Genomic DNA, 14,001 nt, shown 5'->3' on the forward strand with positions numbered 1-14,001 from the left:
AAGTGTGTGATTGCGTTAATTAAATAAAACCACTAAGCGAGGCTGAGTTAGCAACTAATTGACAGAAGTAGTCATAGAGACTCAGAGTGTTTCTGTAAGACAACAGAGATGCACGGGAGGTGTAGGGAGGACCTTCTATGATGGTGGGCTTTTGTTTTAGCAGAGTGGAGGGGAAACTCTTTCGGAGATGCCAGCAAAGAGAGAAGGTTCAGTTACTCAACCTCTCTGAGCTAGCAGGTTTTCACCCCAGACTTTGACTCCCAGTGGTTATTGCTAAATAGAATGATAGAGGATTTAATGAAAACTATATTTGGGTGGCAAGCGACATAGCCAGTGCCTGTGGTAACAGAATCCCCTCCAGGCCACAGCCTGAGCGGCCAGGCCAATGCCAGAGACGCAGACCAGTCACTGCAGAGTCACAGTTGCTGGCTGAAACAGCAGTAGATAAAACCATGGCCTTTGTGCAACAGAAAAAACATCAGAGTCCTGGTTTTATTCTGTAGACTTGTGTTTGTCCAATGCCAAAGCTGCTGGCGATATGTGATGATTCAACTAATTAACATGAGATGAAATTAAAAATCAGCACCCTGGCTACATCCCAGGGCTCAACAAATGCATAGGCTAGTAGCTGTTATACTGGGAAGTGTGGAGACAGAGTATCCATTGGTCAGCACTGCTCAACGCTAACCTCCAGCCAGTGGGTGAAGTGCTCACTGTACGTTCAGATCCCCAGCCCCCCAAAGAAGCTGAGCGCAGAGGTGTGGTGCCTGTAACCCCAGCACTGGTTTGTGAAAGACAGGAGCTCACTGGCCAGATGGCTTAGCAGAAACGTGGAGTAGTGAAAGACCTGTCTCAAAAAATAAGGTAGAGCAATTAAGGAAATACCCAACCAGATTTCTCACCTACATACACACACCTGAGCATGCGCGCGCGCGCGCCGCACACACACACCACACACACACACACACACACACACACACACACAAAGTAAATGGCATTCGATTCTTGTGTTTTCTTGAATACTGATATAGTCATCATTTCTTCCTATGTCTCTTGACAATAGCACAAGGTTCACTATGCTATGCTGTGACAGCAAATCAAATACTCTTCAGCAAGCCATGTTTGGCATCTAAACATTCTGGCATTTCCTTTCATACAGGTGTCATGCAGGGTCCTGAGTGGCAGGTAGGAGGAGGAGGTAGGAAGTGTCTCTGGTCAATGGAGGGACCAACAAATCCTGTGTATATAGTGATAACAGAAAGAAGGCTCCACAGCTACCAGAGAAGGCTCCAGTGTGACTCTGATGGGCCCGGCCCCTGAGCCCCTGTGCAGGCCAGGCACTTGGCCTTGTGCTACGGCACAAAGAACAAGGGCCCAGAACAACAAAAGACAGCCGGGCCCGCGTTCAGTGCACCCAGAACCTCTCCGGCCCCTCCACTGCGCCTGCTCCCTTCCCAGCTGCTTGCCATTTCCCCACCAGGCCTAACTGTGCTGGGATCCCTCCATCAGCTGTCCCCCTGGTCTAACGTTTCATCCTTACGTTTATGTTCCCTCTTACAATGTCTAGTCAGCGGACACAGGATTCTAAGACCTGTTAAAATAATGTGGCCACAATATGTTTATATAAATGTGTAACTGTGTTTCCGTGATGTGAATTTAGTTCTATGTCCACGTGTACTTCCAGATTACAGCATCTCTGGAAAATTACAAACACGTGGGTAGCTGCCATTTTAGAGTTCCCACATGTGCTAGTATTCTCCTAGCATTGATAAACTGTGACTAATTGGATAAAATGTACATCTAAATTTAGCTTATATGCCCAGTTTAAAATAACAGGTATGGTACCTACTGGTCAATTGCCTTTATAGAGCTGAGATTATAGCATTTTTAAACAAGAGCTCTAATACAGAGACATGCCAGCTGTTGCAGCTCCCTTTGGGTCCTCTAAGAAGACAGAAGACCTTCCACCTTGCCTCTGGGTTTGGCAAAGCCACCCACACAGAAGCAAAAGAAGTGGCCTTTACTTCTCCCGTTTTCTGGATGCTTCACCTGGGAGTCGATGTGCTCATCCTGCCAGGTAGATTGAATCTTCCCCACACAAATAAATCTCTGGACCTCTTGTACTCAACGCTAATGACAAGCACTGCTTCTAAGACTGGTGTTCTCCAATGAACAAGGAGACGGATTTGAGATTGCTGCTAACTAAAAGCTGTCTCATTTTTGCTCATTTATATTCCTTCCAGATCTGTCTAAAGGCACTTGACAACTTCAAGGTACAGGCTCCATAGTCCCAGGGTTAACAGGTTTCAATCTTCAGAGGTTCAAAGCTCCCAATTTCCTTTAATTGCCTTCTAACCTAAAGCAATAGCCGTTTTGCTATAAAATTCTGTTCCAGTTCTCTTACACTTTCCTGAAAAAGTCTAATTGATACATCAGAAATCAGAGTCTGGTTAAAATCCAGGGTTCCCAATTACTTTCAATTGTTTTACTGCTACAACGAACCCCAGCCAGTTTCAAGCATAGTTTACAGGTCACTCCTGCTGCCTAAGCCAAGACCAACCTAACAAAGAACTGCCAGGACAACACCAGCTCCTGGGACTTCACCAATTGGTACTGGTTCTCCCTAAATCAAGGACACCTGCCAACTCTTCTGGATCAGAACACTTGCCAACTAGATCTGATTTCATCTGCTATTGTTCTCATCCCATGCCTAGCCCCATTTTATAGGGCCAATAATAACAATCGTTTTTTTTTTCTCCTAGCTACCTATCTTCGCATCTCCCTCAAAAAGCAGCTGCCTGAGGACTACAGCAAACCAAATGCCACCCCAACCACACCTTTAGCTGAGCGTGAGCGGGCCAACTTTCAGCCCTCCCCTTTTCCCTCTCCCATGTCGCCCCAAGCCCACAGGAAGTAGCCAGACTTGAGTCTATACCCCTTTCTCCAAAAGAGCCTAAAAATTGGGTCATAATTATCACCTCAACTTCCTATCACACCTATATTCAAGAAATCTGAAATGTAATGTTAAGTTGGGAGCCATCAACCCCAAGCCCCTGGCATCCATCCCAGCCCCTGGCCTGGGAATTGTATTGGTCTGGACTCCAAATCTCAGCATGCCAGGTCCTGACCCCTCCCCAGAGGATGGTCAGGTCCACCATCCACAGGGTATTTAAGTGGGTGCCCAGAGGAGGAACATGTGGTTCCAGGCTTTGCATGTGCTCCCTGGTTTTCTTTCTCCTCTGCTATGCTCTTGGCTACCCAATAGTGCTGCATTTAATAAAACATAGGCATTTTAATTTGGTTTAATTAGGCCTGATTGAATTTCTGTACACCGGTGGAGTGGTTCATCTTAGATTTTTCCTGACACTCTCCTCTCTCCCTTTCTCTCTCTCTCCTCTCTCCTCTCTCACTCTCTCCTCTCTCTCTCTCTCTCTCTCTTCTCTCTCTCTCTCTCTCTCTCTCTCTCTCCCTCTCTCTCTCTTTCTCCTCTCTCCTCTCTCTCTCCTCTCCTCTCTCTCTTCTCTCTCCTCTCTCATCTCTCTCTCTCTCGCTCTCGTCTCTCGTCCTCTCTCTCTTCTCTCTCTCTCTCGTCTCTTTCCTCTCTCTCTGTCCTCTCTCTTTCTCTCTCACAGGGTCCTCATGTAGCTCAAGCTGACCTTGAAGTTCAGATCCTCCTGCCAACCAAGTATTGGGATTCCTGGCATGTGCTATCACATCTAGTTTCTGTTTCTATTACTAAGACAGATTCTCATCCTAACACAGATTCACAGGGATCTTACAACCCTCTGCCTCAGTCTCCTGAGTGTTGAGATTTCAGGTGTGAGCCACCATGCCCAGCTCATTATATCTTTTCATTAAATATTTCAAGGACTTTAAATACTGATTTATTTTCAATATTTAAATAGGTACTGATTTTGGTTTAAGATCACATGATAAAAATACACAAATGAAAGTGGTGTCCACACGCTTGAGATGGCAGCATTGTGAGGAGAAACCACCCAAAAGATGCACTGAAGCATCTGCTGTGCACTGGTCCTCTGCGTACACTGGTTGGGAGACCCTGTTCAGTTTGACTTTTCTATTCGGAATTGCCTTTCCAGGATGGCCGACTCCTCGTCATTGTAGTCTTTGTGGAGGCCCAAAAATGTGAGGCCTATCTCCATCCTGACAGATGGTCAGAATAGCAAGTGTACTTCTGCTCCTTCTTTTGTAAGACGAGGTTACCTGGGGAATGGCTCTGCCTTCAGGATATTTGGACTAGGGTGTCTTCACTGCCTAAACAACAGAATGTATGACTTTGATGCCTCAAAGGGTTAAAGCAATTAACTCTTCCGTTGTCCTTTGTATCATGTTAAAGAAGTCTTTTGTTGTCCTTCTTCCCCTTTTGTATTGGGGTATAAAAGTGTATGGAAAATTAAAACGTGGATGATTGTCAGTATTCACTGGAATGTCCTTCCATTACTGTTCTATGGTTTCTGTTTTATTATTTTCACGTGCATTCTTTGTATTCTTTTTTTTAATATTTATTTATTTATTCATTATTTATTTATTATGTATACAATATTCTGTCTGTGTGTATGCCTGCACGCCAGAAGCGGGCACCAGACCCAGTAGAGATGGTTGTGAGCCACCATGTGGGTTGCTGGGAATCGAACTCAGGACCGTTGAAGAGCAGGCAATGCTCTTAACCTCTGAGCCATCTCTCCATGCTCCTCATCTTTGTATTCTTTACTAATATTTCTAATCCCCATACCCCTACCTTGGCGATAGCTATTTTGTCAAGGCCAGTCGCGGACAAGTCTCCAGTATTCAAGGTTTATTTTTAAATGTTTTTTTAGGGAATTTTAAATGTGTCATGATAAAAAACAATGCACAACTGTGGGGATGGGGAGATGGTCCATGTATAAGTGTTGACCAGGGAAACTTGAGGACAGGAGATCAGAACACCAGCACCCAAGTAAATGCCAGGTGGCCGAGGTGTCCTCCAGTAATTATAGGGTTCAGAAAGACAGGGGATCCCCAGAGTAAGAAACTAGGTTAGTTAGACTAGTTAGTTGCATTTGGTGAGCTCTGAGTTCTTCCGAGAGACCCTGCTCTAATGACAAAGGTGGAGAACAATCTAGGAATATCCCTGATATCAGCGTTGGGCCTCCCACATGCATGGAAACACACATGCGTGCATGCACAGAACACACAAACACTACATAAAAATGAAAGAATACAAACTTAGAAAGAAAATCTCAGACTCATTCTTCTATGGTAATGTGGTGGTTTGAATGAAACTGACCCCCGTAGCCTCATTTGAATGCTTAGTCCCCACTTGGTGAACTGTTTGGAAGGATTAGGAGGTGTGGCCTTGCTGGAGTGGGTGTGGCCTTGCTGGAGTGGGTGTGGCCTTGCTGGAGTGGGTGTGGTCTTGTTGGAGGAGGTGTGTCACTGGCAGTGGGCTTTGAGAGTTCAAAAGCCCATTCCAAGCCCAGTGTCTCTCTCGCTCCCTCTGCCTGCTGTCTGTGGATCAGGAGGTGGCTCTCAGCTACTGCTCCAACACCATGCCTGTCTGCTTCCTGCTGTGATGAACATGGACTAACCCTCTGGAACTGCAAGCAAGCACCCTGTTAAATGCTTCCTTTCCTAAGCATTGCCTTGGTCGTGGTGTCTCTTCATAGCAATAGAACAGTGACTCAGACAGAGAAACACTAGGAACCAATTACTTCTTGTAAAATTCCAAAATTTTTCTGAATGCTCAAGAAGATATAAATGTATGTTTTCATAAACTCAGGTGGTATCATACAATAAACACTGTTATAATTTTTTTACTTTTTATATAATTTCTTGGTGACCCTTAAAATCAACACAAATAATAAACCTGTTTGACTTTAAGTTTATCAAGTACTTATGAGGTAGGGGGGTTGGTATAAATATTAAAGTAGAAAAGAAAAATATTCAGGTTAAAGGTTAAAGCAAGGATGGGGGCAAGAGGGACAGGAGAGGAGAGGCAGGTACGTTAACCAAAACTAAGGCTGGCTGTATGAAAACTCTATGAAAACCAATTGCTTCGTAAGCTAATGTTTATATAAAAAAAATTTTAAAAAGGAGTCTGGACACAGTGCTTCCCCCAGAAGACATGGGTTATGAGATGTACATCTCAGTGTCGAGTGTGGGGTACATCCTTACAAGTTATTGGTTAGAAAGGCCCTTGAAACCACCAAAACAACATAGACTATTACTGCTGCTCTTTACCATGCACCAGAACCAGACAATAAAGCCCTATTACTAAAGACACAGCACACCTTGGTTGCAAGGCATAGAGAACTCAAGCAGGAAATGATCTGAAAAAAAAAAAAAACTTCCCCCTTGGTTCCTAGCTTTCACAGTGCCAAAAGTTACCCTGCAGTGCACTGTGGGAGGAAAAGTTATCAAAGGTAACACATAGCATTGACCTCTGAACTGTCAAGTAAGAGTGTTCACTGGTGCAATACTGGGATGAAGGTTGTGGGGATAACCAAGCATTTCCTGGTTAGATTTGAAGCCTCCTTCACAGGAGGGAATCCATGAGTGGCTCTGTAAACCTGGTCAAAAGTCCATGGCTATGGAGGTCATAGGCCATAGAGGCAACCTACTACTGTTGTTCTGCCAATTGGAAATGTTGCCAAACTGTACTCTAATTGCTTTTGCTTATACCCACATACCTATTGTTGGCCATACCAGAGAAGCTTCTTCTACAGTGGACAGCAATGAACGCAGAGACTCACGACTGTCTAGGTCAACCCTCTTAAGATTCAGGCAGCAGTGAAGAAAAGGGTGGGAAGCATATAAGAGCCAGAGACTAGAGAGAAGTGTGGGGAAATGCTGGATGTCGTCTGGATACGAGATGACCATTGCACTCCTGACCCCACTGCCTGCCATTGTTACCCACATGAGATCACGCCAGCAAGGCCAGTCAACACTCCAGCGGTAGCACTGTCTGGACCAGTGGGTTCCAACAAATCCAAGGAGGAAAAGACGTGAAGGCAAGAAGGGCACATGATGGGAAGGATTTGGAGAATTGGGAGTGGACATGGCCAAGACACCTTACACACAAGTGTGAAACAGTCAAAGATAAATCATCTTCTTCAACTTTATAAAGTAGAAAACTGTGTGGTGTGGTCCTGTTCTTTTAAGGCAAATTATTTAAAAGAATAATTTTATCCCAAATAAAGACAAATGACAACTCCTCATTTTTGAAAAGAAAAATACTATACTAGGTGTCTAAAGACTGTCCCAGAATGGAGCTATGTGAGGAGAGTTCTGAGGGCTGGTAAGAAAACAAGAGTCCTGTGACCTCCACTCCTTCTAAACACAGCTTTGTTCTTAGATTGTGTTTGTGTGCCCCTCCCAGGTGTAAACAGAGCAGGATTACTCAGGTTGTCCATTGTCTCTCTATTCAGATAACAAGGCTTGTTCTGTGATCGTAGGCAGTTTGAACTCGTGTGAACTCTGTCATATGACCTTGATTAACTCTGAGAATATAAATTGCCTGACGCTCTAAATAAAGTTGGCTACTGCATGAAAATTTAGTCTACCTCATCTTTAGACTCCATTCTCATGGATCCCACTACTTCTAGGGACTGGGGAGATGGCTCGGTGGGTAAAAAGCACCTAAGACATAACATGAGGATCCAAGGTTAGGACCCCAGCAGCCACAGAAAAGCAGAATCACATATCTGTAAACCCAGTGCTGGGGGGACAAAGACAAAATGGATCCCCAGAGCTCACTGGTCAGCCAGCTTAGCAAGTCAGTGAGCTCCAGAACCACCAAAGAGATCCTGTCTCAAGTCAGGATCTCTGGATAGCTGGCAAGATGGCTCGGCAGGTAAGGGAGCTTGCTGCCAAACCTGACGACCTGAGCTGGATCCCTAGGACCCACATGTTGTACTCTGACCATCACATGTGTACCATGGCGCATGCACATGCTCTCCCTCTCCCTTCCCCCATATGCACACAGTGCACCCATACATGAATATATAATATGCATATGTTACACACAAAACCACATTTAACAAGTCCCTGGGATCTTATCTGACTTCCTCTGGGAAGTGATTACTATCGAATGTTAGTGCTCTCGGCTACGGGAAATATTGTAATTTTCTCCTCTACACCTTTCCCGTACCCTCACAGTTTGTAGTAAATGCTTCTGTGAACTTCTTTTTTAAGTGGGTTGTATGTGGGAGAAGACACTAAATAAAGCCTCTCATAATAGATCTGTACATAGCAAAGATTTTTTTTCCTGAAAGATGTATCACCTCACTTTCAGAGCAGACAGCACTTTGCCACCAGCATGGTCAAATGATTACTGGGACCCATGCTGGAGCCACTGGGTAAAAGACTGCCACAGTCCTGGAGCAAGTGCCATTCCTCAAACTACTTATTTATTAGAAAAGAGGGAAAATATACTCACAATAGAGAAAGCTGGAGAACATGAGCTTAATGAAGGGGTCAGATATCACCAAAAGCAAGCCAAACTCCTGAATAGCATTACTAAGTCATACTTTGAAAAGGAAGAATCAGTCTGCCTCTAGATATAGAGAAATAATCAGACAAGTGCTAATTGGGGGATGTGTAGCAAAAAAAATTGCTCAGGAATGCCAATGTCATTTAAGCAAACGAGCAACGTGCTGACTGCTGGGATTAAAGAAAAATAAAAAGGCAAGATGCCCTGACAACAACAATAGGCTGAGAGAACATTCCATGAGTGACAGTTCCAATATTGCACTTCACGACAATCTTGCACCAGTGAGTGCATCTCACTTGGCAAGTTGGTATTGCAAAATTCAGGGATCAGCTCTGTGCAATACCATCGATGACCTTTCTCCCCAGCAGTCTGCACAGTACCTCCGTTGCTATAAAAGCTAGCCATCAGAGTGCTCCCCCAAAGGAACCGTGTTCAAATTTAATCCCCAATCTGAAGGAATAGGGCATAGGGCCTCTGGGAGGTGAGCTGGGTCCTGAGGGTGGGATTGGTGCACCCCAGCCCCCTGTCTGTGAGGTGACAGCCAAGAAGGCAATGCATGGAGGAGGAACTGGGCCTTCGTCGCGTGCCAAGTCTTCCAGTGCCTGGTGTGAAAATAAATGCTGTCTAATACAACCTGTCTGCTGCGTCCTGTTACCGTAGCCCAAACTAAGACATGGGGAAAGTAGAAAAAAGTGACCATGCCCTGTGCAGAAAACAATATTGTTTATGTGTGGCACAAACAACAAAAATGGACTCAGAAGGTTGTGTGTGTGTGTGTGTGTGTATTTCTGCATACACATACATAAATATGTATGTAACAAATATAATCAAAGAAAAAGGCTATCAGCTTGAGAGTTGGTGGGGCATGGGAGGATTTTGAGGAAGGGTAGTGGGGAGGGGCTGAAAGGAGGAAAAGGACGGAGGCAATGATGTAATTCTATTTCAATTTTTAAAACTTTTAAAAAGAAAATAATGTATAAATATTTCATTTCTGTAGTGTGAGTACTCTATTGTGTTACTATAGAGAGGTTTCCTTTTTCTTAAACTATGCCTGTTGAATACTATGGGTAATGTGCTGTAATGCTTTCAATTGATCTTCAAGTAACTCCAAAAACATCATACACATACATACATACATACATACATACATACATACACACGCGCACACACACCTATACACGGATATAAAGCAAATACGGTAATGGTTGCTATTCATTCCTGCAGTTACATTTTTTTCCTATAGGTCTGGAATTTTTCAAAATAAAAAGTCATACAAGACCTTCATGGACTATGACAATAACTCGGAATGCAAAGGGAAAGAAATGCATAACATTCTGGTGATAAAGGTATTGACTTTTTTTCACCATAAGTTTGGTCACGAGTTGAATACACTCCTGCAAGCCTGGTTTTTTTCACTTACTACTATACCATGGATGTTTTCCATAAGGAGAAAAGTTGTCTGGCTGAAGATGCGGCTCAGTAGTAGAGGGCTTGCCTATTGTCACAAGGTCCAGGTTTTAATTCCCAGGAGAAAGAAAGGGGGATGGGGAGAGGAAGGAGAAAGGAGAGAGTGGAAAGGAAAATATGTAGAAAACTGCTGGTGTCCATGTCAGAGGAGCAGGAGGTGGCAACTGACTTCAGGGGATCAGCCCACCAGAATGCAAGGCACTGATGGGCTAGGCGAGAACCCAAGGGCTCAGCTCCAGTCTCTGGCTCCTGCTGTGCCTTTATATGTTTGCCACTGCCATTTTTCTCCTTTTTCTGGCATGTTATGTGGTATCAGGGGATCCCCACTACCTTTAGTGTAGTGTGACTATCTCACAGAAATACCCCGTTCTACCGGGCATTTTTATCCGTGGATTATTATGAAGATGACTCTCTCCTAAGCTGTACTGTTTAACTAAAGCAAAGATTTTATACAATAATAGTGCTAGTTTAAATAGAATTTTGATGATGACGAGTTTCTAACAAATGTAGCAAAGGATTATGATAGGGGTCAGTTTAGAGAGAAATTTAAAGGTAGGATAAGATGTTGCCCCTGCCCCGATGAAGCAAAGGCTGCAGAGTCTAGACAATAGGAACAAGAGAGGGCCATGCAGCTTGGGCTTACGAGTTTCTCTCGAGGAGTCCTACAGACAATGGTTTAGATTAATGATTAAGGAAAACAATTGAGTCCCAGGAGTTAGCTCAAGTTCTTTCTGATTTTGGAAAATGTGTTTCACGGGTTTCAGCGTGCATCATAGCTAAAGCAAAGCTTTAAATAATTGACTCCGTGTGACTAGAAGACAATGAATTGGATGGTTAGTTGAGATAACTGGACAGGGCCCTGAAATGAGAAAAGGGAAACCAGTAACCTGCTTTTCTGGCAATTATAAAAACTGCTGCCTATGGAAGCAGTCATGGCTTCGAGGCGCCTGATCTATGAGAAGTCTAAAAGATAAATGTTTAACTGTATGTGCGTTCTTGGGATAATTTGTATTTCACCTGTAATATGTAAAATATTTAATCGTGTAAAGGAAATGGGAAATATGCTGTTTTTTACTTGTACTTATCGTAATCATTCACTTAAAAAATAGAATGCAGCCACACTGTAATTTTTATACTGCTTGAAAGAGTGTGCTGGGCATATAAGCTGTAAGGGAAAAAATAAAGAGGGTAGAAGGAAGATGTCAGGGAAAAGGCAGCAGGGAAACATCTGGGTAGAAAAACAGAAGGGACAAAGAATAGAGTAAAACGGGCAACAGAAAGAATCGTTTTAAAAAGAAAGATTTTATCCCTCAGAAGTCTGTGTGTTTTTTCACCAATTCTGCATCTCATTCCCAGACATGCAGAAGACTGGACCCTCGGCAGAAAACCAGGCATGGCGCTCACGCCTAAAATTCCAGAACTTAGACAGCTAGGGCAGGAAGGTAGCCAATGAGTTAATTGGCTAATCTGGCTAATCTGGGCTACATGGTAAGGCCGTCTCAAAAACAAACAACAAAAATAAAAAGTGCTCTTTGCTATGTTTCATTGCCTAACAGAACTGCACCATGTGAAAGTAACATCAAGTATGTAAGTGGTCTCTTATCATTAGATGCTGACTATCTCAATATTTTACTTTTTTTTAAGACAGGGTCTCATGTATATAACATGGATGACCTAGAAATCAATATGGAGCCAAGGATGAACTTCAACTTCTGACCTTCCTGCCCACACCTCCAAAGTGCTGGGTTTACAGGCATGCACCACCACGCCCAGCTGGGGCACATTAGGATTCAAACTAGGGCTGTGTGTGTGCTAGACAGGCTCTCTACCAGCTGAGCCACATTCCCATTCTCATTTTTATTATTTTAAATCATAATTGGAGCTAAGTATTGCTCTTGATCCATGATCAGCTTTGAGGAAGATACCCAGTGTCAACCCCTGACTCTACATGCATGGGAATATACGAATATGCACAGAGAGAGAGAGAGAGAGAGAGAGAGAGAGAGAGAGAGAGGAGAGAGAGAGGTGAGGAGGAGAGAGAGAGGAGACGAGAGAGAGAGAGAGAGAGAGAGAGAGAGATCGCTTTCACACTCGTGACCTGCAGGAATAATTCTCCACTCCTTCCCCATCCGAGGTATAAAATACAATTTCTCTGCTTGCTTGAAACGCTGTTTCACAGAGGAATTTTCCAGTCTTAACTGTGACACTGATCCCAGGGCCTCTCAGAAATACTAGCGAGGAAAGCCTGCCCCCTGGAGGTCTATCTTCTAATCGCGGGCAGACTGTACGATCCACATGCGCTGCTTTTGCAAAGAAGTGATTTTCTGTCACGAGTCTAGTCAAAGCGTATCTCATTAACACCCTTCCTTGAGCCCAGCGTTGGAGGAGAAGCCACGGGAAACACAAGATCCAGTCGAACAAGGCACTCTCTGAAACAGTTGCAGTTTCTGTTCCACACACAATACAGGAATGGAGTCAAGATTAACAGGCCGACTCAGGGATGGAGGCCTTCGGGAGCTGTGGTCATGAGGCCCTCACTACAGCTGTGGAGCTGTGGTGGTCACCACCCTGAACAGTGTGTTCAGACGCCTGGGGCCCCTCCTAACAGCTAGAGCGTCCCGTGGCTACGCAGCAATCATGACGTTTCTTCCCATGACAACCAATGACTCACAGACGGATGGTTTCTCTACCCTTCCCATCTTCCAGATGCGAATCCAGAGGTCCAGGGGTTAAAAGGGTGACTCCTCACTGTGTGCTTAGCTCAATCTCAGAGCGTGGCCATTCTCAGGGCTCTCTGATCTCAGCTCACTGAGGGAAACAACTCATTTGTTCAATACAATTGTAATGAACGACAGGATGAAAATTTTTCCCACACAGTGACATAAAAATGACGGTCCCAAGATGAGTTTCACTCGGGACCTAGACATCATAACGCGAATTCTGGCTAACCACACTCTAAGAGGGGAACCAGTGCCCTAGGGTTTGTCAAGGGATCCCAGGTTGGAATTCCAAGTAAATGAAGGCTCCTTCCAACCCAAATATCTGCTTCTGACCAGAATTTAGGGAGGTGAGATGTGAGAACTGATATCCTTGTTATCTTAGTCATTTTTCAGGATCATGCATTTTAATGTCTGAGACATAAAAATCTAAGGCTGCCTTGTAAGACACTAGCATCCGTCAGGCTAACCAGTCTCTCTTCCCTCTGCAATGTTTTCTGTCGTGACGGGTCCAGTCTCCAGGATGAGGTGGGCATCCCATCTTTACCACTGTCTACTGCCCAGTTCACACCAGTCAGCTCTGGCTAGGATGGAAATCAAAGCAACTGCATAAGGACATTTAAATCAACACAGCCCTCCAGGAGCAGGGAAATTCAAGATAGAGAAGAGTCTGGACCTCTCTAAGTCTGATGCTTTCATTTTAGGAACGAAACCAAAGCTGGAAGAGGTTTAAGATCACCTTTACAATGCTATTAGCATAGAGTGAGGGGGCAGGGACTTTTGTAGGGAAAAGAAATGGTTGGACTAGAACTCAAGGACAAGGAAGCCCCTGGAGGTTGGCAGCCAGGGTGCCTGTGTGCTGGAGAGTGAGGGTCCTGCTGTGGCTTTGCTCTCTGCTGTCCTGTTGGATTCAACCAACATGTCCAAGTGTTCTGAAATGAATATAGTCATTGCTCTCTGTGTTAGTCCCCACATGCAAACTGCATCCATCTTACCTGACGTCCACGCCTTCCCTTCTCTCCCTTGGGGCCTTGGGTGAAATTATCAAATCCAGGATCCCCCTGAGGAAACAAAAGTAGCAGAGTAACTACAGAGCATGCACAAGGCTCTGGGTTCCATTTGTAGCACTAGGTGAGAATGGAGAAGGAGAAAGAAGAGAAGAAGGGAAGAGAGAACCAAGAAGGACCCTTATATTACCCAGTCCTGTTTACTCAATAATCACAAACACCCGAGCCAAGTAAAGCCCCACCCTCTTTCCACAGCAGGATCCTCTCGGCGTGCCTCTCAGATCTCTAGCTTGCCACAATGCCATAAAGACAGACTGAG

General features: G+C 44.4%; 1 protein-coding gene across 1 annotated transcript in view; it reads right to left on the minus strand.

Moving 5' to 3' along the window:
• LOC119809467 (collagen alpha-4(VI) chain-like) overlaps nucleotides 1-14,001 on the minus strand; it is a 97,591-nt gene that overhangs the window by 42,498 nt on the left and 41,092 nt on the right. The window contains exon 18 of the mRNA XM_038322272.1: nucleotides 13,671-13,736. Within this exon, the coding sequence (XP_038178200.1) occupies nucleotides 13,671-13,736 (66 nt within the window). The remainder of the gene's footprint in view (nucleotides 1-13,670; nucleotides 13,737-14,001) is intronic.

This window comes from Arvicola amphibius, chromosome 3, assembly GCF_903992535.2.
Source record: "Arvicola amphibius chromosome 3, mArvAmp1.2, whole genome shotgun sequence".
NCBI lineage: Eukaryota > Metazoa > Chordata > Mammalia > Rodentia > Cricetidae > Arvicola > Arvicola amphibius.